This window comes from Mustela nigripes, chromosome 6 (genome assembly GCF_022355385.1).
Source record: "Mustela nigripes isolate SB6536 chromosome 6, MUSNIG.SB6536, whole genome shotgun sequence".
In the NCBI taxonomy this organism is placed as follows: domain Eukaryota; kingdom Metazoa; phylum Chordata; class Mammalia; order Carnivora; family Mustelidae; genus Mustela; species Mustela nigripes.
Genome location: NC_081562.1, coordinates 80,961,680 through 80,989,289, shown reverse-complemented (window position 1 = coordinate 80,989,289; position 27,610 = coordinate 80,961,680). Strand labels below are relative to the sequence as shown.

The following is a 27,610-nucleotide window of genomic DNA, read 5'->3' as shown; positions in this document are numbered from 1 at the left end:
CCCTCCTTTTACATTTTGATGTCACAATTTTCCTTTTTTATATTGTGTATCTATCAAATTATTGTCACTGTCATTATTCTTAATGCTCTGTCCTTTAATGTTAATACTCAAGTGGTTAACACTCCATCATATTACAGTATTTGAGTATTCTGAATCTGACTATATACTTACCTCTTGTGTATATTTATTCACATGTTTTCATTTTACTGATCAGTGTATTTTCATCTCAGCTTGAAGAATTCCTTTCAGCATTTCTTGTAAGGCAGGTCTAATGGTGATGAAGTCCCTCAGCTTTTGTTTGTTTTTGAAAGTTTTTATCATTCCTTCATTTCTGAAGAATACTCTGTGAAGTATTCTTGGTTAGTGATTTTGTTTTTTTCCTTTTAGTACCTTAAATATATCATCCCACTCTCTCCTGAACTGTAAAATTTCTGCTGAGAAAACATCTGATAACCTATGGGGTTTCCTTTGTGAGTTATAAGTTATTTCTTCTCTTGCTTCTTTAAAGATTCTCCCTTTGTCTTTGATTTTTGACATTTTTATTATAATAAGTCTTGGAGTAGATCTTTTTTTTTTAATTTTTAATTTTTTATAAACATATATTTTTATCCCCAGGGGTACAGGTCTGTGAATCGCCAGATTTACACACTTCACAGCACTCACCAAACACATACCCTCCCCAATGTCCATACCCCACCCCCTTCTCCCACCCCCCCTCCCCCCAGCAACCCTCAGTTTGTTTTGTGAGATTAAGAGTCACTTATGGTTTGTCTCCCTCCCAATCCCATCTTGTTTCATTGATTCTTCTCCTACCCACTTAAGCCCCCATGTTGCATCACCACTTCCTCATATCAGGGAGATCATATGATAGTTGTCTTTCTCTGCTTGACTTATTTCGCTAAGCATGATACGCTCTAGTTCCATCCATGTTGTCGCAAATGGCAAGATTTCATTTCTTTTGATGGCTGCATAGTATTCCATTGTGTATATATACCACATCTTCTTTATCCATTCATCTGTTGATGGACATTTAGGTTCTTTCCATAGTTTGCTATTGTGGATATTGCTGCTATAAACATTCGGGTGCACGTGCCCCTTTGGATCACTACATTTGTATCTTTAGGGTAAATACCCAGTAGTGCAATTGCTGGGTCATAGGGCAGTTCTATTTTCAACATTTTGAGGAACCTCCATGTTGGAGTGGATCTCTTTAACTTGATCTTGTTTGGTTACCTAAGACCTTCATGGGCTTGGATATCCAAATCTCTCTCCAGATTTAGGAAGTTCTCAGCCATTATTGCTTTAAATAAGCACTTACTACTTCTCTCTCTCTTTATTTCTCTTCTGGGGTTCTGTTAATTCTCAAATTGGTGTTTTGATGGTGTGCTATCAATCACATAGGCTTTCCTTTTTCCCACATTTTTTCTTTTTGCTCCTCTGATTTGGATAATTTCAGTTGATCTGTCTTGGCCCTCATTTATTCTTCAGCTTGGTCAAGTCTATTGCTGAAATTCTCAAGTCTGTGGCTGAAGCCTTCTTAAGTTTTTATATTCTGCAGTTCCAATTTGTTTGGTTCTTTTTTGCCTTTTTCTTGTTGTTATTATCTCCATTAAACTTCTCATTTTGTTGATTGTTTTCTTGATATTGATAATTATTTACCTGCATTCTCCTGTAATTCTGTGAAGATATTTAGGACAATTATCTAGTAGTCTTGTTGGGCAATTCCTGGATCCCCACTTATTTGGGGCCAGTTGCTGGAGGTTTACTGTATTCTTTTGGTTGTGTCATCTTTTTTTGTCCTGATTCTTTGTAATTCCCATACCTTTGCATAGGTACCTGCACATTTGAAGCAGCAGCTACCTCTTCCAGACTTTATGGACAGATTTGGGTAAGGGAAGACTTCCTTTGCATGTGAGGGCACACTGAAGTGTTATGATCCCAGGTTTAGTGGTGCAGGGTGTGAAATGCAGGGGTATATGGTAGCACTGGGTCTAGGGAGGTTTGTTGTGGTTTTTGGCTCAAGCCATTGGGGTCTATAGCTTTGACAACTGTGTCATCATTGGCAAGTACTGTTGTTGGTCCTCAGTGGCTGCAAGGACTGTTGGAATTCTCAGTGAGGACAGACATCAGCCATGGCTAAAGCCAGCAGTGTACACATACTCAGCCGTGGGGAACCAGCTGTTGGTGTCTATAAAGTTTCAGGGATAGGTTGCAGATATACACATAGTGATAGGTGCCAGACCAGGCAACAAGGGTCAGAGCCAAGGAAGGGTTCATGGGCAGCTGTGCTATTTGTGCTGTCCTCTGATTGTGTAATCTCTTCCTGGGCATATGCATTGCAGTGGAGGCCAGTGATGTGCATCAGGTCAGCAGTGTGCAAGAGTATAGCTGGAGGGGCTAGCCTCAGGGGTCCTCTTGGTGGTGGAGGTCAGCCAGCGGGTTCTAGGCTGGTGTTCAGCATTCCAGTAGCTGCAGAGGCCTGGACAGGGGAAAGGAGCAGAGAAGGACTCAGTTGATTGGCATCATTGAATCCAAACACCTGTGGGGAGAAAACTGGTGAAATCTGCAGGAGGCTCACAGCAGAAATGCTGGCCATTGGTTCCTTCTTCTATGTTGAAAGCTTCTGGGTTTATCCATAAAGAAAGTCACTGTGAATTGTGATCACTCCCTTGGTGTGACTGCTGCTTATTTTCTTCCTTGCTCCTAGCTGTCCCTTATAGCCCTTTCTATACACCATCTTTGTGGGGGTAAAACTAAAGTGGGACCTTCATGTTGTCCTTCAAAAGCACCTTCTGCCTTTCTTAGTGAGGGAAACTATTTCTAGTTGTGAAATTCCTTCTTGGCATTGAGTAATGCTGGCTTGGGGGATGGAATGATATGAACAAAATGTCACTGTCTTCCTTCACTTTTTGTGCAGGTATTAGGATTTTTGTTCCACTGGGTTGTTGAAGTTACTTTAATGGATTCCAGAACTCACCCAGTGCTGGTTTTGTCCATGGATAGCTGTTTAATTATTGATATTTTCTGGTGATGTTACTTTCCTGCCTTGGGATTTTTGGTGAAACTGAGCATTTTAAAAAAGCAGCTACTTCTTCCAGTCTTTGCCCACTAGATTCATGAAGGGGGAGATATCCCCTAATCAAGCCAGAGAAATTCATGGTTTTAAATACCAGTATTAAAAAATTAGTGAGCCGAGGAACACTACTCTCTCACCAGTATTTAAAACAATGCCTGTCAAACAATAGACACAATTTGTTGAGTGAATTGTGAAATGAATCTAAGTTAAGAAATTAGATAGAGGGGCACCTGGGTGACTCAGTGGGTTAAGCCTCTGCCTTTGGCTTAGGTCATGATCTCAGGGTCCTGGGATCGAGCCCCACAACGGGCTCTCTGCTCAGCAGGGAGCCAAAGAAACCAGAGAAAAATAAAGACTAAATCCAAAGAAAATCACAATCAAAATGATATATTGAATATAAAATAAAGACATAATAAAATGAGTCAGCAAAGTCAAAAGTTGGATCTTTCAAAAGTCCAATGTCATGAACAAACCAAAGTCAAATATGACAGCAAAATCATATCTTGCATACCCTGGTACTTACTGTTTCCAGTTAGCCTGAACAGAAATGAGAGTCAGCATTTGCCTTTGAGAGTTTGTTTAAAAGCCCAAATTCAAATGTTCACATGCCCAGAAAACTCTCCTTTACCATTTTCCTATGAATAGGGAATAACAAGGTGCTAATATCATGATAGCCTTGCTCAGGCTGCCTTCTGGTTGAATCTGTCTCCAGTTGGAGGTACCAAGTGGGAATCAGTCATGGGAACCACACGGCAGATGAGTTCAGGAGTTTGCCCAATGCAGCATTTGTATATGGAGATTGATAGCTTCCCAGATCCACTTCACTGGCCTTTCACATTGGCTTCTGTATGTCCTGTAAAAAAATCTTTGGTGTCACCTCACCTCATAAGGCAGCCGTAGTTCTGTATTGGACTATGCCTCATTTCAGTGGTAGGCTGGTGGATGGTGGCCAGCAGAGAGCTGGCAAGTGTCTGGGGAAGTACCAGCGTCTATAGTAAAAATATTTTCTCTCCGTTTACACTCAGGACTTCCACCCATTCAACCATTGTATGAAGCCAACATCTCTAGCTCTACCCATCTTGATTTAATAACTTACACAGTCAACTGTCATTTCTATTTTCACCCTATTTTATTTTCCTGGGTATGCTTTCTAAGTCTCTTGGCCAGAAGAATCTGATCTCAGGGAAGGTTAATACATTAATTCACTTATTTATTCATTCAGTCAATAACTGTTTGTTGAACATCTACTCTCTGCCAGGCCTGCTACAGACATGGTAATGAATAAATATACTGTCCTCTTTATCTAAAGGAAATATCTTTCATGAAATTGCTTCCTGCATATGGTGTGCAGGTCCATTGTACACCGTGTTTTTAGAGTGGGGCTCTAAACAGCATCAAGATTTGTAGTTCTGACCATTTTCTGCATACTAGTTCATTAATATTAATGGTCTTATTTCCTCCCTTGAGACTCCAGAATTTCTAAGTGAGACCCTGGAATCCAACGTATATACACAAATCTATGCTCAATGTAGCAGGATACACGGAAGAGGCTGCAGAAGTCCTCATCAAACTGTGTAACCTGGGGCAGACAGCTGGGAAATAAAGATCAAGAGCTAGCAGGCATCAGTCCGGGATGAGGGCTTTGTGTGAGAAGAAGCACCAGTGCAGGCCTTGTGTTGGTCCTGAGCTTCAGTGAAAGTCATTAACATCGACCGGAAGATGAATTTCACATGCACTGAGAGTGGAAAGTTTGCACTGGTCTTTCTGCCCAACCCCTCATACTTGGAGACATATTGTCCACGTTAAATGTGAATGCCATGGTTTGCTCTGGTTCAAATTTTTTACTGTTATAAAGCAGTGATTTTTATACTTTCTGCCCACCAAACCCCTTCATACTCTTCAAACAGTATTGAAAACCCTGAAAAACTTTTGTTTGTATGAGTCCTATCTAGTAATATTTAGAGTATTGGAAAATAAAACTGAGAAATTAAAAAATGTCCTTAATTTTAAAACAATAAACCCACTGCATGTTTTAATGAAAAATAACTATATTTTTCAAAATAAAGTGAGAAGAGCACATCGTTTTATATTTTTAATGTCTGACTTAATAGAAAGCAGCTGGATGCTCATAATGGCTTCTGTGTTCAACCTGGGGCCACATGGAATGTTGTGTAGCTTCTGGAAACCCCATTCCACACCGAGGAAATGAGAGAGAGAATGCAGATAATGTCTTCACATTATTATGAAAATAGTTTTGCCTTTGCAGACCTCCTGAAAAGGTCTCAAACTCTCCCAAGGGAACCTAGACCACACTTTGAGAATCACTGTTCTAGAATCTCAAGGCTGACATACATCAACTGCTTTTAACATACATCAACATTTCTCAGACTTTTCCACCCAAGTTCCAATGAAGAGAGAAAGGAAAGTCATAATCTGGGGGGTCTAGATGAAGCCGTTCAACATAAGCAGGCAATTCCTTTGAATTTTGTTATTTTATATTATGAATTCCTTTACATTTTACATTCAGTTCCAAAATATATCTATGTTTGTTTTGATATGACCTTTTCTCCCCTAATCATTGAAACCCACACCTCAAAGTAGATGCCTTGGGTTCAGCTGTGGTTTCTTATGTTGCCTAGCACACTGAATTTAGTCTGAGACATTAGGAACTCCAAAGTGACACTACCCAGTAGGAACAAATAGCCCCATTTAATGGATCAGGAAGCTAGAGGCTACAGAGGTTAAGTAACTCAGTGAAAATAAAGATCAACCAAATGAAAGCAAGTAAAACTATTTATTCAGAGCTTGCTATAGTAAAGGAATCAGCCACTGTCCAGTGCATTTTGGCTAAGACTCAATGGTAGAAATAGGAGTGAGGAAGCTTTCTAGTGGAAAAATGGGAAGAGTCCAGGTGTGATCTAGTTGGAGGCTGTTGACATGGGGAAGCTGGAGGCAAGCTACGTAGAAGGGGGGCGTCCTCTATGATTGGTCAGGGTGCATGTTTGGCTTTCTGTGATTGATCCTAAGTTGGATGGAGGGGTAAAAATTAGAGATGCTGTCAGTTATTAATCAAGCCCCTGCCCTGTGGGGCTGACTGTTTTAGGGGTTATTGTTTGGCTTCCTGGACTATCACTAGAGAGAAATGGCCCGACTTCCTACAAGTCTGGCTGGCCTTCTGGTCTGGCTAGTGCAGTTAAGGGGTTGGTCTCCTGAGCTGATTGCTACAGGTTGTGGGTCAGGGTTCTATTTCTATATACGGTCTCTCAATTTTCCACTCCATATTCAGTCTGTCAGTAACAAAGGGTAACAAGAGAGGACATGGCCTAAATGTCTTTGTGAAAGTTATCTTCGGAAGAGAAGAACATGGAAGAGTAGAATTTGCAACTCCCCCGCTTGTGGCCTCTTGACCACAGCTGGTCAGAAAACCGGAGTACTTAAAGAGGAAATGGAATAAGCCAAATTTATAATTGCTCTTTCAGATATTTTAAAGCATTTCATTTAGTTTGCAAGAGGAGACAGACATTCAAAATTCCCTTAAAAGTGATAAAATTTGCTAAGTTTATGAAAAGAATAGAATTTGGGTTGAACTTAAAAGTAGAAGGAAAGAAGTAGCTTTTCTGATCTATAACTTCAATACACTAAAGATCATTATTAACACCAAAGCAAATCTCTGAAGTCTCTTTTGGGCAAAAAGATGACCCCTATGACCTCAGCTCACATTTCCTGACCCTCTGGAGTGGGCTGGGCTGGGCTGGATGAGAGCAGGACTAAGGTCTTTCTCACACAGCCTCCATGTACAGCTTCGAAATTTCAACATGTTGTATTGCTTCTATAATCATATGCTTCCTTTAGAATCATTTTTTTAAAGCTACTTAAAATTCACCTGCAATAAAATAAAATGTTGACAGTGAGATAATATGTGAGTAAGCACCTGGCACCGTGCATGGTATTTATCTGACCCCCACCAATACAGCTGACCGTTGAACAGTGAAGGAGTAGGGGTTCCCAGCCCTTGCAGAGTTGAAAATCCATACAGAACTTTTGACCCACCAAAAAATTTACTACTACTACCCTTTTGACCAGAAACCTTACCAAAAGCATACAAACAGCACGTTTTTGTTTTTTGTTTTGTTTTGTTTTGTTTTTAATGAATTGTAGTTGGCACACAATCTTCTGTTAGTTTCAGGTGCACTCCATAGTGATTTGAGAAGTCTGTATGCTATGCTATGCTCACCACAAGTGTAGTTACCATCTCTCCGCATATAGTACTGCTACAGTATCATTGACTATATTGCCTATGCTCTACCTTTTCCCCTGTGACTTGGTCATTCTGTAACTGGAAGTTTGTCTCTCCTGCCTCCCTTACCTAATTTGCCCATCCCCCACCCCCTCCTTCTGGCAACCACCAGTTCTCTATTTCTGTGGCTCTGTTTCTGGTTTTTTTTGTTTGTTTTGCTTTATTTTTTATTCCACGTATACATGAAATCATATGGTATTTATCTTTCTCTTATTTCACTTAGCATAATAACCCTCTAGGTCCATCCATGTTGCTGAAAATGCATGATTTCATTCCTTTTTATGACTAATATTCCATTGTGTATATAGAACATCTTTTTTATCCATTCATCTATTGATGGGCACTAAGGTTGCTTCTATTATAAATGATTATTTGTTCTCTATAAATGATTATTATAAATGATGTTGCAATAATAAACATAGGGGTATGTATAGCTTTTTGAATTAGTGTTTTTCTTTCTTTGGGGTAAATGCCTAGCAGTGAAATTATTGGATCATATGGGATTTCTATTTTTCATTTTTGAGACACCTCCATACTGTTTTCTACAATGGTTATGCCAATTTACATTCCTACCAAGTGTTCCTTTTGTCCACATCTTCAATCTTATTTCTTGTTTTTTTTTGTTTCGTTTTGTTTGTTTGTTTTTAAGATTTAGTGATTTTAGAGAGAAAGCACAAGTGCATGAATGGGGGATGGGCAGAGAGAGAGAATCTTCAAACAGACTCCCTGCTGAGCATGGAGTACCATGTGGGGCTCAATCTCACAAACCATGAGATCATGACCTGAGCTGCACCCAAGAGGTAGATGCTCAACTGACTGAGTCACCCAGGTGCCCCTATTTCTTGTCTTTTTATTCTAGCCACTCCCACGGGTGCTATCTTATTGTGGCATTGATTTGAACTTCTCTGATGATGAGCATCTTTTCATGTGTCTGTTGGCCATCTGTATATTTTCTTTGGAAAAACATCTACTCAGATCCTCTGCCCATTTCTTAGTTGGATTATTGGTTTTTTGGTGTTCAGTTGTATATATTCTTTATATAGTTGGGATATTAGTGTCTTATCAGATACATTATCTGCAAATATCTTCTCTCATTTAGTAGGTTCCCATGTGATTTTGTTGGTGGTTTCCTAAGCTATGCAAGAGCTTTTTATTTTGGTGAAGTCCCAATAGTTTAGCTTTGCTTTTGTTTCCCTTGCCTTAGGAGACATATCTAGAAAAATGTTGCTGAAGTTTATGTCCAAGATTACGGTGTATGTTTTCTTTTAGGAGTTTTATGACTGTGGGTCTGTCTTATAGTTAGGTTTTTAATTCATTTTGAATTTATTTTTGTATATGAAGTAAGAATCTAGTTTCATTCTTTTGCATGTAGCTATCTAGTTTTCCCAAACCATTTGTTGAAGACACCCTTTTCTCCATTGCACATTCTTGCCTTCTTTATTGTAGATTAATTAACCATATAATCATAGGTTTATTTCTGAGCTCTCTATAGTGTACCTTTCATCTATGTGTCTATTTTTGTGCCAATACCATAATGTTTTTATTCCTATAACTTGGTAGTATGTCTTGAAATCTGGGATTGTAATACCTTCAGGTTTCATCCTTCTTTCTCAAGATTGCCATACCTATTCAGTCTTTGTGGTTCTGTACATATTTTAGTACTATTTACTGTAGTTCTCTGAAAAATGATATTGGTGTTTTTATAGGAATTCTGTTAAATCTAATTGCTTTCATTAATATGGACATTTTAATGACATTAATTCTTCCAATCTGTAACATGGAATATCTGTCTGTCTGTGACATCTTCAATTTCTTCCATCAATTTTTCATTAAGTTTTTTATTTTAATTCTAGTACAGTTAACATCTAGTATTATGTTAGTTTCAGGTGTATGATACAGTGACTTAAGAATTCTGTGCATTACTCAGTGCTCATAATAAGTGTCGTCTTAATCTCCATCACCTATTTCAAGCATCCATTTACCTACCTCCCTTTTGATAGCCATCAGTTTGTTTTCTATAGGTAAGAGTCTGTATCTTGGTTTTTTTCTTTTCTTTTTCTTTTGTTCTTTATCTTTTTCCTTTGCTCATTGTTTTGTTTCTTAAAGTCCACATATGAGTTAAAACGTGGTATCTGTTTTTCTCTGACTGACTTATTTCTTAGCAGTATACTCTTTAGCTCCATCCATGTTGTCGCAAGTAACAAGATTTCATTTCTTTTTATGGCTGAATAGTATTTCGTGGTTATATATATCACATCTTCTTTATCTATTCATCTATTGTTGAACACTTGGATTACTTTTTATACTTTGGCTACTGCATATAATGCAATAAACATAGGCATGTATTGCTTTGAATAGCTGTTTTTGTACTTTTGGGGTAAATACCCAGTAGTGCAATTCCTATCATAGAATAGTTCTTTTTTTAACTTGTTAAGGAAACTCCAGACTGTTTTCCACAATGGCTGCACCAATGGCTGCACCAGTTTGTATTCCCATCAACAGTACATGAGGTCTCACATTTGGTCTTTTTTTCCTCCACCTTCTTGTCAACACATGTTGTTTCTTATCTTGTTGATTTTAATCATCTTGACAGGTGTGAGATACCTCATTTTAGTTTTGATTTGTATTTCCCTAATGATGAGTGATGTTGAGCATCTCTTCATGTGTCTGTTGGCCATCTATATGTCTTCTTTGTAAAAATGTCTATTCATGTCTTCTGCCCATTTTTGAATTGGGTTATTTATTTTTTGGGGTGTTGAGTTTTAGAAGTTCTTTATATGCTTTGGATACTAACTCTTTATCAGATGTGTCATTTACAAATATCTTCTCCTTCTGTTGGTTGACTTTTAGTGTCATTGTTTCCTTCATGGTGCGGAAACATTTTCTTTTGAGGTAAACCCAATAGTTTATTTTTACTTTTATTTCCTTTGCCTCAGGAGACTTATTTAGAAAAAAAGTTGCTATGGCCAATGCCAGAGAAATTACTGTCTGTGCTCTCTTTAAGGACTTTTGTAGTTTCAAGTCTCATATTTAGGTCTTTAATCTATTTTGAGTATATTTTTGTGTGTAATGAAAGAAAGCGGTCCAGTTTCATTCTTTTGCATGTAGCTGTCCAGTTTTCCCAAAACCATTTGTTGAAGAGACTTTTTCCTGTTGTATATTTGTTTCTTCTTTGTGAAGATTAGTTGACCATATAATTGTGGTTTATTTCTGGGTTTTCTATCTGTTCCATTGACCTATGTGTCTGTTTTTATGTCAGTACCACACCATTTTGATTGCTGCAACTTTGTAATATAATTTCAAGTCTGGAATTGTGATCCCTCTAGTTTTCTTTTTCAAGATTGCTTTGGCTATTTAAGCTTTTCTCTGGTTTCATACAAATTTCAGGATTGTTTGTTTTATCTTTCATCAGTGTTTTATAGTTTTTGGAGTATAGGCCTTTCACCTCCTTGCTTATGTTTATTCTGGGATATTTTATTCTTTTTGGTGCAACTGTAAATGGGACTGTTTTCTTAATTTCTCTTTCTGTTTCTCTATCATTAATGTATAGAAATGCACCAGATTTCTGTATATGAATTTTGTATCCTGTAACTTTACTAAATTCACTAGTTTACTGCTAATTGTTTTTTGGTGGATTTTTGAGGGCTTTCTTGTGGATATATGCCACCTGCAAATTGTGGCAGTTCTGCCTCTCCCTTACCAAGTTGGATGACTTTTATTTATTTTCTTGTCTGGTTGCTGTGGTAAGGACTTCCAGTACTATTTTGAATAAAAGCCATGAGAGTGCACACCTTTGTTTTGTTCTTAATCTAGAGCAAAAGCTCTATGTTTTTCAGCATTGAATATGATGTTAGTTGTGGGTTTTTCATAGATAGCCTTAACTATGTTGAGGTATGTTTCCTCTAAACCCACTTTGTTGAGAGTTTTTATCATGAATGGATGCTGAACTTTGTGAAATGCTTTTTCTTTATCTATTGAGATGTTTACATGATTTTTATCCTTCATTTTGTTGATATGGTGTATCACGTTGATTAATTTGTGAGTATTGAACCATTCTTGCATCTCCAGAACAAATGCCACTTCATTATGATAAATGGTACTTCTAGTGTATTGCTGAGTTCAGTTTGCTAATATTTGTTGGGGATTTTTACATCTGTGTTCATCAGGGATATTGGCTTTTAGTTTTCTTTTTTTTTGTAGTGTCATTTCTGGTTTTGATATCAGGGTAATGCTGGCCTTGTATTTAGAAATTTTCCTTCTGTTTATATTTTTTTGCAATAGTTTGAGAAGAATAAATATTAACTCTTCCTGAAAAGTCTGGAAGAATGCAATTCTGAATTCCTCTGATCCTGGGCTTTTGTTTTTTAGAAATTTTATACTGATTCAATTTTGTTACTAGTAAGCTGTTTGTTTAGATTATCTGTTTCTTCTTGATTCACTTTTGGGAGATGGTAGGTTTCTAGGAATGTATTCATTTCTTCTAGGTTGTCCAGTTTGTTGGCGTATGATTTCTTATAGTAGCTTCTTATAATCTTCTGTATTTCAGTGGTGTGAGTTGTTACTTCTCTTTCATTTCTGATTTTATTTATTTGGGTGGGTCCTCTGTCTTTTTTTGCTGCTGAGTATGGTTAAAGCTTCATAAATTTTAATTATCTGTTAAAAGAAACTGCTTGAGATTTTATTGATCTTTTCAGTTGAAAAGGTTTAATTGATCTTTTCATTTCTTTTTATTTCTCTCTCCTTTTCTCTCTCTCTCTCTCCCTTCCTTCCTTCCTCTCTCTCCTTCTCTCTCCCTTCCTCCCTTTCCCTCCTTCCTTCTTTCTTTCTCTCTGAGTTCATTTGTTTCTACTCTGATCATCATTATTTCCTTTCTTCTACTAACTTTGAGCTTTGTTTTTACTTTTTTCCTAGTTCCTTTAGTTGTAAGGTTAGATTGACTATTTGAAAATTTTCTTATTTTTGTGTGTATGAGTGTTTTCTGTTTGTTTGGTTTAGTTTGAGGTAGGCATATGTCACTACAACCTTCTATTTTGGAAATGCTTTTGCTGTGTCCCAAAGATTTTAGACCCATTTTCCTTTGTCTTCATGTATGTTTTTATTTTCTCTTTGATTTCCTTAATGACCAATTGGACACTTAGTAGCATGTTGCTTAACCTTGATGTGGTTGTGTTTTTTCTTCTTTCTCTCTCTCTTTTTAATGGTAGGAAAAGGTGCTTGATATGATTTCGGTCTTCTTAAATTTATTGAAACTTACCTTGTGACCTAACATGTGATCTGTCCTGGAGAATGTTCTATGTGTACTTGAAAAGAATGTTTATTCTGTTGTTTTGGGTGGAATGTTCTGTATATAAGTGTTAACTCCATCTAGTCTAAATGTGTGATTCAAAGACACTCTTTTCTTACTGAATTTTTTTTTTTTTTTGCCTGTGTGATCTAGCCATTGATGTACAAGGAATATTACCACTACTACTGTATTACTGTCCATTTCTCTTTGTATCTGTCAGTAATTGCTTCATGTATTGAGGTACTCATATGTTGGGTGCTTAGATATTTTCAATTGTTACATGTTTTGGTTAGATTGATCCCTTTATCATTATGTACTGCCGTTCTTTGTCTCTTGTTACAGTTTATGTTTTAAAGTCTATTTTGTCTGATATGAGTATTGCTACCCTGTGTTTTTTCTTCTACAATTTGCATGGAATATCATTTCCCATCCCTACACTTTCAGTCTATATGTGTCTTTAGGTCTGAAGTTAGTCTCTTGAAGGCAGCATGACATTAGTGTTTTTGTTGTTGTTTGATCCATTTTGTCACCCCCTGTCTTTGGATAGAGCATTCAGACCATTTACATTTAAAATATTATTTATAGGCATGTACCTATTGCAATGTTGTTCATTGTTTTCTGGTTGTTTTTGTAGTTCTCTGTTCCATTCTTATTCCTCTTTCCCTTGTGATTGATGACTTAATTTAGTGTTATGGTCACCTTTTTTCTCTTTTACTATTTTGTATCTATTATAGGTTTTTTGTTTTTAGTTATTGTGAAGTTCATATATAATATCCTAAGTATATAGCAGCCTCTAGTAAGTTGATGGTGTCACTGAATTTAAAATCCATTCTAAACAAATTTCATTTTTACGTTTCCCTCCATTTTCATGTATATGTTGCCATATTTTACAATTCTTATTTTGTTAGTCCCCTTACCTATTTTTTTAAGGTATAATTGTATAACTTTTGTCTTTAACCTTTATACTAGCTTTATAGGAGTTAGCTTACTATCTTTACTGTGTGTTTGCTTTACTTATGAGATTCTTTTCTTTCATAACTTTTTTACTTATAATTATGGGTTTTTCTTTTCTACTTAAAGAAGTCCCTTAAACATTTCTCATAAGGCTAGTTTAGTGGGAATGAACTCCTTTAACTATTTTTAGGATTTTTAAAAAATTTATTTGTTCTTGTCTTAGAAATACTTTATCTCTTCTTTCACTCTTTTTTTAAATTATTATTGCATTATGTTAGTCACCATACAATACCTCATTGGTTTTTGATGTAGTGTTCCAAGATTCATTGTTTACATATAATACCCAGTGCTCCATGCAATGTGTGCCCTCCTTAATACCCACCACCAGGCTCACCCATCTCTCCACTTCCCTCCCCTCTAAAACCCTCAGTTTGTTTCTCAGAGTCCACAGTCTCTTGTGGTTCATCTCCACCTCCGATTCCCACCCCCTTTCACTTTTCCTTTCCTTCTCCTAATGTCCTCCATGTTATTCCTTATGTTCCACAAGTAAGTGAAATAATATGATAATTGACTTTCTCTGCTTCCCTTATTTTACTCAGCATAATCTCCTCCAGTCCCATCCATGCTGATGCAAAAGTTGGGTATTCATCCTTTCTGATGGCTGAGTAATATTCCTTTGTATATATGGACTACATCTTCTTTATCCATTTGTCTATTGAAGGTATCTTGGCTTTTTCCACAATTTGGCTATTGTGGACTTGTTGCTATGGCCCTTCTTTTCACTACTTCTGTATCTTTGGGGTAAATACCCAGTAGTACAATTGCAGGACATAGGGTAGCTCTATTTTGAATTTTTTGAGGAATCTCCACACCGTTTTCCAAAGTGTCTGTACAAACTTGCATTCCTACCAACAGTGTAAGAGGGTTCCCTTTTCTCCACATCCTCTCCAACATTTGTTGATTCTTCCCTTGTTAATCTTTGCCATTTTAGCTGGTGTAAGGTAATAAGTATCTCAATGTGGTTTTGATTTGAATTTCCCTGACAGCTAATGATGGTGAACATTTTTTCATATGTCTGTCAGCCATTTGTATGTCTTCAGTGGAGAAATGTGTTTCTTGTCTTCTGCCCATTTTTTGACTTAATTATCTCTTCTTTTGGGTGTTAAGTTTGAGAAGTTCTTTATAGATCTTGGATACAGCCCTCTGTCTATAGTGTCATTGTGAAATCTTCTCCCATTCTGTGGGTTTCCTCTTTGTTTTATTGACTATTTATTTTCCTGTGCAGCAGCTTTTTATCTTGATAAAGTCCCAAAAGTTCATTTTCACTTTTGTTTCTCTTGCCTTTGAAGACGTGTCTTGAAAGAAGTTGCTGTGGCTGATGTAAAAGAGGCTACTTGCCTATGCTCTTCTCTAGGACTTTGATGGATTCCTGTCTCACACTGAAATCCTTCATCTACTTTGAGTTTATCTTTTTGTATGGTATAAGAGAATGGCCCAGTTTCATTCTTCTGTACCTAGTTGTCCAATTTTCCCAGCACCGTTTACTGAAGAGATTGTCTTTTTTCCATTGGATATTTTTTCCTGCTTTGTCAAAAATTATTTGACCATAGATTTGTGTTATCTGGGCTCTTTACTCTGTTCCATCAGTCTATGTGTCTGTTTTTGTGCCAGTACCATGCTGTCTTGGTGATCACAGCTTTGTAATAAAGCTTGAAATCAGGCAATGTAATGCCCCCAGATTTGTTTTTCTTTTTCAACATTTCCTTGGTGATTCAGGTTTTTTTCTGGTTCCATACAAATTTTAGGAATGTTTGTTCCAGCACTTTGAAAAATGCTGATGGTATTTTGATCGGGATGGTGTTGAAAGTATAGATTGCTCTGGGGAGCATAGACATTTTAACAATGTTTATTCTTCCAATCCATGAGTATGAAATGTTTTTCCGTCTTTTGTGTCTTCTTCAATTTCTTTCACGAGTGTTTTGTAATTCCTCAAGTACAGATCCTTTACCTCTTTGGTTAGATTTATTCCAAAGTATCTTACTGGTTTTGGTGCTATTGTAAATGGAACTGATTCCCTAATTTCCCTTTCTATATTTTTATTGTTAGTGTATAAGAAGGCAACTGATTTCTGTGCATTGATTTTGTATCCTGTCACATTACTGAATTGCTGTATGAGTTCTAGTAATTTACAGGAGGAGACTTTTGGTTTTTTCACATACTGTATCATGTCATATGTGAAGAGAGAGAGTTTGACTTCTTCTTTGCCTTTTATTTCTTTTTGTTGTCTGATTGTTGTTGCTAGGACTTCTAGTACTATGTTGAACAATAGTGGGAGTGTGGGCATCCCTGTTGTGTTCCTGATCTCTCAGCTTTTCCCCACTGAGAATGATATTCTTTGTGGGTTTTTCATAGATGGATTTTATGAAGTTGAGGAATGTTCACTCTATCCCTATACTCTGAAGAGTTTTAAACAGGAAAGAATGCTATATTTGTCAAGTGTGCTTTTTCTGCATCAATTGAGAGAACCATGAGGTTCTTCTCTCTTCTCTTATTGATTTGTTCTATCATATTGATTGACTTGTGAACCACCTTCACATCCCAGAGATAAATCCCACCTGGTCATGGTGGATAATCTTTTTAATGTACTGTTGGATTCTATTAGCTAGGATCTTGTTGAAAATGTTGGCATCCATATTCATCAGGGATGTTGGTCTGAAAGTCTCCTTTTTGATGGGGTTTGGCCTGGTTTGGGGATCAAGGTAATGCTGGCTTCATAGAAAGTCTGGAGGGGCTCCTGGGTGGCTCAGTGGGTTAAAGCCTTCTGCCTTTGGCTCAGGTCATGATCCCAGGGTTCTGGGATCAAGCTCCGCATCAGGCGCTCTGCTCAGCAGGGAGCCTGCTTCCTCCTCTCTCTCTGCCTGCCTCTCTGCCTATTTGTGATCTCTGTCAAATAAATAAAAATCTTAAAAAAAGAAAAAAAAGAAAAATCTTTAAAAAAGAATAAAAGAAAAATCTTTTAAAAAGTCTGGAGATTTTACTACTGTTTCTATTTGTTTTTTTTTTTTTTGGAAGCAGCTTCAGGAGAATAGGTATTATTTCTTCTTTGAATGTCTGGTAGAATTCCCCAGGGAATCCATCAGGTCCTGCACTCTTGTTTTTTGATAGGTTTTTGATCACTGCTTCAATCTCACTATTGGTTATTATACTACTCAGGTTGTCAATTTCTTCCTATTTCAGTCTTGGAAATTTATAGGTTTCCAGGAAAGCATCCATTTCTTCTAGGTTGCTTAACTTATTGGCATATAGCTGTTGACAGTAATTTCTGATGATTGTTTCTATTTCCTTGGTGTTAGTCGTGCTCTCTTCCCTTCCATTCATTATTTTACTAATTTGGGTCCTTTCTCTTTTCTTTTAGATTAGTCTGGCCAGTGGTTGACCAATTTTATTAATTCTTTCAAAGAACGAGCTTCTAGTTTCATTGATGTGTTCTATTGTATCTCTGGTTTTTAATTCATTGATCTCTGCTCTAATCTTAATTATTTCCCTTCCTGTGTGGGGGGTAGGCTTAATTTGTTCTTGATTCTCCAGTTTTTTAAGGTGTAAAGAGAATTTGTGTATTCAGGATTTTTCTGGATTTTGTTTTTGTTTCTGTTTTTGTTTTATTGAGGCTTGGATGGCTATGTATTTCCCCCTTAGGACCGCCTTTGCCATATCCCATAGGTTTTAGACTGATGTGTCTTCATTCTCATTGGTTTCCATGAATTAAGTTCTTCTTTAATTTCCTGGTTGATCCAAACATTCTTGAGCGGGATGGTCTTTAGCTTCCAAGTGTTTGAACTTCTCCCAAACTCTTTCTTGTGATTGAGTTCCAGTTTCAAAGCATTGCTGTCTGAGAATATGCAGGGAATAATTTCAGTCTTTTGGTATTGGTTGAGACCTGATCTGTGACCCAGTATGTGGTCTATTCTGGAGAAAGTTCCATGTGCACTTGAGAAGAATGAGTATTCTGTTGTTTTAGGGTGGAATGTTTTGTATATATCTCTGAGGTCCATCTGGTTCAATGTGTCATTCAAAGCTCTTGTTTCTTTGTTGATTTTCTGCTTAGATAATCTGTTGCTGAGAATGGTATGTTAAGATCCCCTAAAATTAATGTATTCTTATCAATATGTCTCCTATTTTGATTAACAGTTAGCTTATGTAGTTGGCTGCTCCCATGTTAGGGACATAAATACTTAAAATTGTTAGATCTTCTTAGTGGATCAACATTTTAAGAATGATGTAGTGTCCTTCTATATCTCTGACTACAGTCTTTAGCTTAAAATCAAATTTGTCTGGTATGAGAATTGCTACCCCAGCTTTCTTTTGAGGCCCGTTGGCATGAAAGATGGTTCTCCATCTCTTAACTTTCAGTCTGGATGTATCTTTAGGTTCAAAATATGTCTCTTTTAGACAGAATATGTATGGGTCCTGTCTTTTCATCCTATCTGCAACTCAGTGCTGTTTTATGAGAGCATTTAGGCCATTGATATTGAGAGTGATTATTGAAAGATATGTTTTTATTGTCATCATGTTGCCTGTGAGGCCATTGTTTCTATAGATTGTCTCTGTAAATTTCTGTTCTGTATCACTCTTGGGGTCTTTCTTCTTTTATAGAATCCCCCTTTATATTTCTTGTAGTGCTGGCTTGGTGGTCACATAATCTTTTAGTCTTTGCCAGTCTTGGAAGCTCTTTATCTCTCCATCCATTTTGAATGTCAGCCTTGCCAGATGGAGTATTCTTGGCTGCATATTCTTCTCATTTAGTGCCCTGAATATGTCTTGCCAGGCCTTTCTGACTTGCCAGGTTTCTGTGGATAGGTCTGACATTATTCTGATAGTCCTCCTCCTTCCCCTTAGCTGTACTTAAGACAATTTCTCTGAATTTATGATTCGTGAATTTCACAATCACATGTCTGGAGGTCTTTCTTGTTGATCTTGTTGATCTTGGGGGATGTCCTCTGCCTCTAGGACACAAATACTTCTTCCATTCCCCAGATTAGGGAAATTCTCATCTACAATTTGCTCAACTATATCTTTTAGTCCTCTTTTTCTCTCCACTCCCTGAGGAGAACATTTCAGGGAGTCATTTATTTCTAATTCTGTTTTCATGGTTTCTAAGCTGTGTGTTCCAGGCCTCCTGCTCCTTCTTTTCTATCCGTTTGTCTTCTAGATCAATAAATCTATCTTCTGCCTCATTTACCCTGTTAAGAGTATTTAGATTAGATTTGATCTCATTGATAGCATTTTTAAGTTTTGCCAGATCAGCTTTCACTTCTGCCTTTAGGGATTCCATGTTGCCACTAATGGTTTTCTGCAATTTAGCCATAGTCTGGATTTACCCTGAAATCTATTTCCAACATCTTCCTTTTGTCTATATCCAATAGTTCAGTGGCTGAGTCACAGTCTGTGAATTTTTCCTCTGTTGGAGGTTCCTCCTCCTAGTCATTCTGGTGAGAGGTGGTTGAGGGGATGTATAGTTGAAAATATCAACAACAATCCAGGCAAGGTACAGTATCTCCACTGATGATCCTCTGCCCCTGTAGAGATTCAGAAGTGTGTAATCTTCCATCTCAGGTTGATTTCATGGTTGTTCAGAGTGCTCTGGTAGATATCTAGCTCAATTCAGGGAACCAGTTGAAATACGGTCTTCTACTCTTCCTTTAGGGTCATAGGGTCAACCCTCCTTTCATTTTTTTTTAATGATAACCTTTCCAGGTAAAGTATTCTTGGTTGTAATTTTTTTCCTTTCAGCATTTTGAATATATCATGCCACCCCCCATCCTCAGCCTGCAAAGTTTCTGTTGAAAAATTAGTGGATAGCTTTGTGAACTTTCTTCTGTACATAGCTTTATGAGGTTTCTCCTCCTTCTTTCTTGCCATTTTTTAAAATTTTATCTTTGTTTTTTAATCCTTGAGATTTTAATTTTTATAGATTGTGTGGACTTTCTTGGGTTCATCTTGTTTGGAGTTTGCTGTATTTCCTAAATGAAGATGTCTGTTTTCTTCCCCAGTTTTAAGAATGTTTTCACTGTTATTTCCTCAGATAAATTTTCTCCCTCTTTCTTTCTTTTCCTTCTGAGACCCCTATCATGCAAACGTTTGTTCACTTCATGTTGTCCAAGAGATACCTTAGCCTATTTTTAAAACTTTTTTCTTAAAACAATTTTTTTCTTCATGTTGTTGGGCGTGGACTCTTTTCACTATCCTAACCTCCATATTGCTAATCTGTTCTTCTGCATTTACTAATCTACTGTTGATTCTCTGTGTATTTTTTTTGTTTCAGTTATTGTATTCTTCAATATTTATATTTTCTTCAAATAGCTATATTTTGTCTTTGTTGAAGTCCTCACTGAGTTCATCCACTCTTCTCACTAGTCCAGTGAGCATTTTTATGACCATTATTTTGAACTCTTTATCAGACACGTTGCTTATCTCCATTTTATTTAGCTTTTGTCTTGGTCTTTCATTTGGAGCATATTCCCTATCTCCCCATTTTCTGTGTTTATTTCTATAAATTAGAATAGCTATTTCTCCTAAACTAAAAGGAATGATCTTGTACATGGTTGTCCCTGTGTAGACTGTATGTCTGGTGACTTTGGTGGGTTGGCTGGCTGAGGCTGTGACTTTTGTGGCCTGGGGATGGGGACCACCCTGGTGGAATGGCCGGAGATGGGCATGAGCCCAAGGCAATCCTAGAGCTCTCAGCACAGTGCACCCTGGACCAGAGAGCTGAAGTGGGTGCAAACTGGAGGGTCCAAGGACTCTCTGTGAAAAGGGCACCCTGGCAAGAGAGCTGAAGATGAATTAGGTACGAGCTGGGGTGTCCTGGGGCTCTCTGCACAGAGGATGCCCCAGCAGAATAGGTAAAGCTGGAGTTGGTATAAGCCAGGGTGTTCTGGGATGCTGCATGTAGAGGGTGCCATAGCTGGGCAGCTAGAGCCAGGATTGGTGTAGACCAGGCTGTTTTGGGGTGCAGGGGCTCTTTGGCATTGTGGTCAAAGCATGATTGTGGAGGGGAATCCACAGGGCTCTCCACACAAAGGGAGCGCTGGAAAATTGTCTGGAGCCAAAGTGAGAGCAGGGATGTCCTGGCAAGTCATCTAGAGCCAACATGGTATGAACTGGGAGTGTTCTTGCACCTGTATCACTTTGGCGAGATGGCTGGAGCTACAGTGAGTGCTGAGCAGGGGTGTTCTGGTGTGCTTCAGGCAGGGGACCACTTTGGTGGGACAGCAGGGGGTAGTGTGGGCTGGGGGCTCACTGGTTGGTAGGCTTGCTAGTGTGTGCCCAGACCCTGTTCCTGTCCACATTGCCAGGTGGTGGAGAAGGAAGGTAATCGAGCCCCTCCAACCTGGAGAGAGTTTCAGCAGCTCCTCTGCCATTCGACATAATTCTAGGGCTGGATCCTTAATATTCTAGTTGCTTTAAGCCATGGTTTTGTTTGTGTTTGTTTTGCTTTGTTTTGTTTTTCCTGTTCCTGGGGGTGCATTTGAGACTGGTGTGGGCTTAGGAGTCCAGGCCTTGATAAGGCTGGCTTTGATACCCTGACCCTGCTTTTGTCTGTGCTATCAAGGTAAAGGGTAAATGCAAAGTATGGGGCTCACCAGCCCTTCTGACCTGGTATGAGTTCCAGTATCTTGCCTCCCATTTGACAGGGTTCTAGGAAAGATTCCTATATATTCTGGTTGACTTTGTAAACAGTGGCCTTTTTCCAGTGTTCAAGGGCAGATGAATTTGCTCATGATCCCTCTGAATTATTGCTCCTCTCACTGCAGTTTGCAATGGGGGTGAGGGTTCCCTTTGTTACCTTGTCTGTGTCTCTTGCTATTCCCTCTGTGGTCTTTCATTGTGCAGAAGAGGTTTGGTCAGTCCTCAGTTCTTCAGGAGGAATTGCTCTATAAATAGGTATTAGTTTGTGTCTGTGGAAAGGGGGAGCTCAGGGTCTTCCTTCATTGCTATCTTAGACCAGAAGATGAAGTCCAATCAACATATATTTTGTATATTTTATACTCTATTCTTACAAAAAAGTAAGCTAGAGAAAAGAAAATGTTAAAATCCTAAGGAAGTGAAAATACATTTATAGTACTGTATGTATTATTAAAATTTTATTATTAAAAAAAATCTAGGGGTGCCTGGGTGGCTCAGTGAGTTAAAGCCTCTGCCTTTGCCCTAGGTCATGATCTCAGGGTCATGGGATCGAGCCCCAAATCAGGTTCTCTGCTCAGTGGGGAGCCTGCTTCGCCCTCTCCCTCTGCCTGACTCTTTGCCTACTTGTGATCTTTCTCTGTCGAATAAATAAATAAAATCTTAAAAAAAAAAAAAATCTGTGGAGAGGCACATGGCTGCCTCAGTTGGTTTAGTGACAGACTCTTGATTTCAGGTCTGGTCATGATCTCAGGGTCCTGAGGTAGAGCCCTGCATCAGGCTCTCTGCTCAGAGTGGAGTCTTGTCCTCCCTCTGCTCCTCCCCCTGCTGTGTGTGCTCTAATAAAATCTTAAAAAAAGAAATCTGCATATAAGTGGACCTGTGACGTTCAAACAGGTGTTATTGTAGGGTCAACTGTATTTATGATCTCATCATTCCCTGCAAATGGGAAATGGTACTTAGCTTAAGAAATGAAATTCTGGTCAGTCCTTTGCTGGACTTAAAAGGCTTGAGAGTAAAAATAACGTTAGTATTGGTCCCAAGGATATCACGTAAGGGTAAGGAAAGTCTTCTTGTTAGTCCAGTTATGGATTTTATTTGATTTAGAGTTTTCTTGGAAGCCTAATAAGATTTAAGTTGGCAAAAATCAAAACCAAATGAAACAAACCAAAATCCAGAAAACAAACACTTCCCTCTAATAAAACAGAAAAAGTTAAAATCTGGATATGTTGTCCAGGATAAAAAGGTTGATTTTTATAATGACATTTTCCCCTCTTTTCTTCTCCATAATTTCCCCTTTCTGTACCCAGTGCTGCAGCAGGTTCAAACAGAGCCTTTCTGGGATTATTAGAGACTTACCCTCTCTGGTGGCACTGCCCCTTGCAATCATGTTTAGCGTGCAGAAGCCAACTTTATGCAGTTGGAGAAAAGTGCCTTTTCCTCCTCGCGGATGCAGCCTGGCTCTGGCGCACCACAGTGTGGGGGGGCCGGAGGGGAGCTGGTTCTCAGCTCCCACCTGCTCTCCGGGCTTGGTGCCCTTGGCAGGGCTTGCTCAATCCAAGCAACTGGTTTTTAGCAGCCCTGGCTGAAACCCCACACCAAGTTTTTCCCAGAAAAATCATGTTTCAAAGTAAGTGTAGGTGGTGAAAAATATAATTTTAGATATCATCTACATAAAAGCACACATTTGTTATCTGGGTGATACATAACTGATAAATAGTGGATATATATGTGTGTGTGTGTATATATATTACATTTTTATATATAAATGTATACTCCTTAAAAACATGAAGACAAATATAGAGACCAGTGTTGTTTTGAAAAATGAATTTATTAAAATGCTCATAATTATAAAAGAATATTAAAATGCACAGAAATTCACAAAACATTACAAACTTTACATCTTATGCCACAGTGTATGAAAGCATCATGAATATTTCCGTTCTACTTTAGTTAAGCTGCTCATACATTTTAACTTTTCAAACATCTTCTGCACAATGAGAAAATGGTACAAGAAGTGTTTCAGTAACAGAGCATGTTCTGCCCCCCATTGTGAACTAATGTTTTCTGAAATTCAAGATGCATGCATGGGTAATTAAAAGGGAAGGCGTTTGGTGACAGTTTGCAAGATGGCCTTGTTGAGTTTTCAAACAGAAATGATAGCGTTCCCTATCTATTGACACATCCGAAATATCTGAGGGATATTTAAGGAAAAATCCCCTGAGTATTTTGGTCTAATGCTTCGATCTGTTAAAATTCACAGGCATTACAAAAGGATACAAAACAAAGTTCTCTAGTGGTTAATACCAGGCAGGTGGAGGGCCAGATTTTCCTTTCATGGGGGCACAGTCACACCCACCCTTTTTCCTGGGGTGCTGCTTCTGCTCACATTTACAGATCCAGCCCGTGCCTGCCTGCAGACGCAGCCCCACATTTTTCTTTGCAGCGGACAAGTCCACGCTGGAGTTACATTAACACTGTCGCTGTCCCAGGTGACCTGGCTCCCCGCACGTCGCTGTTTGGGGAATATTGGCAGTGTCCTACATCCCATTTTCTGCCTTTAAAAATATAGAGCTTTCCCCCACTCCTGTCCACAAAAGCACATTTTAACCTATGAATGATTGATGAAAGATGACTTATGAAGACGTAAATGCACAACTCTTTTAAAAAGTTTTATCGTATATACAAGGAAATAAGGCAAGAAGATTTCCTTTCTGTGCTCCCCTAAATGGTGAGTACTCAACCAATCCAATATGAGGAGATAGTCCTCGGCTTCGGAGAAGAGCAGAGTTAAGAGCAGAGGAAGCGGCCCCACTGCCAGGAGCGGTATCCCAGGTGAGCAGGGGAGGGACCAGACGCAGTCTGGGCTGCGAGGAAGGAGCGGCTGTGAAGAAACGCCTTTCTTACTCCCTGTACGGTCAGAGCTCTTGTGGCTCCTGGGAACGCTCTGTTCCCATTGTTCATGTGACCAAGAAGGTTAGTGAAATGTTGTCCCCGATCCACTGGGCCAATTCAGAAGTCCAGAGCGCTGCTCCGATGGATCCTCCATACGTACTATTTTAGTTTTTCAAACCTTCATGGCATGCATTTAGAACGGTGACCTTGAGTCAAGCTGCTCTTACCACAAGCCTCTGAATCCGCTCAGGAAATGGCTTTCCTTTCCCTCTGCCGCTGGGATTCTGAGTGGCTTGGCCTCTGGGCATTTAGCAGCACCGCAGTGGGTGGCAGCCCACCTTGCAAGAACCCAGTGCCAGACACCCTCTCCCACACCCAGCGCTGCCCAGGTACCAGTCAAGCAAGCACAGTGCGGGCCCCGGGAGGGCTTTGCACCTGAAAGGCGGTCAAGCACAGTAAAGGCTGCTGAGCGGACAAACTGAAGGCAAGATGTGCGCAGTGTGCGGGCGTGCATCAGGAAGTTACCTCCCGCCGGCGGCAGGGGTTGTGACCAGACTGTGGCTTTAGGGAGGCTCATATCCAGACCAGAGTCTCTTTTTTGGATCGAGAGTGATCTGGGTCTGCCTGTCTCTTTCCTCTCCCCCCACCACAACCCCCCACCAAACCCCTACCCTCGTGCACGCAAGTTACAAACAAGTTCTGGGCTGGGACTAAGGGAATGGAGGATGTAGGGAAGCACCTTGACCATGGCAGATGCTTTGGTATGTTGATCACTTGGATAGGCAGGACCCCTGCTGGAAAGGCACTCCCCACCGGGACTCACAGTGAGGGCACCTGCTGTTCTCTCAAGCTGTGCAGCACTGTCCTGTTGGGTGGGCTGGGCAGTGAGCCATTCCCAGGGGTGCCAGTGAGCTGATCTGATGGCTACAGGGCAACTGCTGGGAAAGGGATGGGCTTAGCTTTCCAGACCCTTACGCTGATAAAAATGTAATTTTAATCCCTTGATTTTTTTTTTTTCAAGAAACCACCTATCTTTAGAAGAGGTAAATTAATTATCCTGATCAATAGGAGTTCCAATTCTATTTGAATCTGTACCTTTCCCCACTTTTGTCATCTTACTCCCTTGAGATTTGCAAAGCAGTCAACACTGATTAGGCACAGAGGATTCCAGGAGTGCTCCTGGAAGATAAAAGGTGTCACTGTGGATTAGTCCAAATACACTTCAGGACCCTGCTATCTTTATTCCAATCCATTAAGAGTATTTCTTTGAGATGGAAAGACAGGCCAGAATGAAGACAGAAACTATTTCCTCTTATTAAGTGAGGTTTTTCTGTAGGGATGTGCTAATACACCTAAATATTGTGAATTCTTGGGTCTATTTGCCGCTGAATACAGCATTCAAACTGAATTCTGAGTTAGCTATTTTTAATCACACAAAAGCTAGTATGTCTAGTCTTTAACGAAAGTACTGTAAGGGAAAGAACTCTGGGACCGATCTGGCAAAGTGAAGAAATGAAACACCGCCTAAAAGGGGAGCATGTGCTTGAGAACAGAAAGGAATGAAAATAATCAAACGGAAGGACAAAAATCCATTCAGCTTTGGAAGAGGTGGTTTTTAAGCACACTGCGAGACACTTTCTGTGTTACAGAAATTCCAATTTATCAAAAAAGGGTAACATTTCTGGTTTTCCAGGTGATTGGTTTTATGCACTTCTTGATCTAAATTTTGCATTTCCCAGGTCCTGCATGGCAGGCTGAAACTGAAAAATAATCTCTATGAAAATGGCAATAGCGAAGACACCTATTTGCCAAAGGGTTTTAACTTCAACATTCTCATTAGTGATTCAGAATATATTTTGATGGAGTTAAATTCTGTAAAGTGCTTCTTAGAACATAAAGCTCTTATTCTAATTTTGGTCGTAAATTGTTCTCTACCACTGCGCCCATCCTCTCAGCTATGACCCCCATATTTTTTGTCATATCTTTGAGGTGATTCTCCCGAAGAAGCTTTTGGGTTAAGTACTTTTCTCTCTTGATCTTGCTCTTCGTGCTTTTGGATACATCTGGGATGGCATAGGATACAAAGAATTTCACAGAGTAGATGAGATGCTGTGGGAGAGAAGAAAAGTGTCCATCACAAGGAAATGGTGGGAAACACAGAGCTCTTTTCGTTTTTGTGGTTTTTTGTTTTGTTTTGTTTTTGGTTGTTTTTTTGCTTAGTCATCCCAGCAATAGATCTGGACAAAGTGGTGAGTATTTTCTCTACACAACCAGTCTCTCCTATACCATGTGGTCTGCCAAAGAGCTACATTTTGTTACTTTGACAATTTCAAGAACACTAACACTTACCCTGACAATGCTGTAGTATTTTTGTGTATGTTCCTTTCCAGGGCTCTTCCCCCCAAAATTAGCACTAAATCCTATCTGTGTGAGTCTATCTATATCATTTTATTTTTGAGAACCTGTTTAACAAAATATGTAGAGAGCCCCAAATAATATATTGTTTAGTCTCCCTTGATTTGGGCTTTATAAAAAGTAAAATACTATATATGGTCTTTTGAAAATTACTTTAAAAGATTTATTTACTAGAGAGAGAGAATGCACGTGAGCAGGAGGGGGTAGAGTGAAAGGGAGAGAGAATCTCAAGCAGACTCCTCACTGAGCACGGAGCCCAACACAGGGCTCGATCCCATGACTGCAAGATCATGATCTGAGCTTAAACCAAGAGTTGGATGCTGAACTGTGCCACCCACACGCCCCTAAAAATGACATCTGCATTCAAGACTAGTTTCTAACCCATCCATGTTATTGTGCATAACTGCAGTTTGTTCATAATTCTGTATAAGGGTCTCCTGTCGATTACCCCATCAAAATGTACTGGGCTTGTTTCTAGTGTTTCTATTAGAAACAATGATGTTAAGAATGTTTTTGCATTTGGATTCTGGAGGACATCTGTGAGAGTTTCTCAAGGGGATGACCTAGAAGTGGACCTGGCAAGACTCTGTTAAATGAATATTCAAATTTCCAAGATGGTACCAAAGTCTTTTCCAAAGTAGTTAATCCAGCTTCCACCTCCACCAGCAGCGTGTGATGGTTTCAGGGGCTCTGCATTCTTGCCAGCACTTGTGGTCATCGTTTTTTTCCTCACCAACATAGTGATTATAAAATGCACTTTCATTTTAGTCATTTAGTCGTTTCTGATGACTAATGATGTCGAACAAGTTTTTATTTGTTCGTTATGCAAAAGTCTCTGACCTACCGAGGAAATACACAATATACAATGTACACATCATTAAAAATCAACAAATTGTACATGGTGTTCACATGATAAGAGTGTGGCGAAAGCAGTAAAGCAGATCAGGAGTTTATGTGTTACGTGGGAGGCCAATTTCAGATGGATTTTGTACAGATCAGACTGGGT

General features: G+C 38.9%; 1 protein-coding gene and 1 long non-coding RNA gene across 4 annotated transcripts in view; one reads left to right on the top strand and one right to left on the bottom strand.

Moving 5' to 3' along the window:
* Window positions 1–27,610, top strand: part of LOC132019607 (uncharacterized) — a 57,421-nt gene that overhangs the window by 23,150 nt on the left and 6,661 nt on the right. The gene's annotated exons all lie outside the window — the stretch shown is intronic.
* Window positions 23,107–27,610, bottom strand: part of ANO6 (anoctamin 6) — a 187,082-nt gene continuing 182,578 nt past the window's right edge. For both annotated transcript variants that reach the window (XM_059402953.1, XM_059402954.1), the window contains one exon: window positions 23,107–26,298. In XM_059402953.1, the coding sequence (XP_059258936.1) occupies window positions 26,092–26,298 (207 nt within the window). In that variant the 3' untranslated portion in view covers window positions 23,107–26,091. The remainder of the gene's footprint in view (window positions 26,299–27,610) is intronic.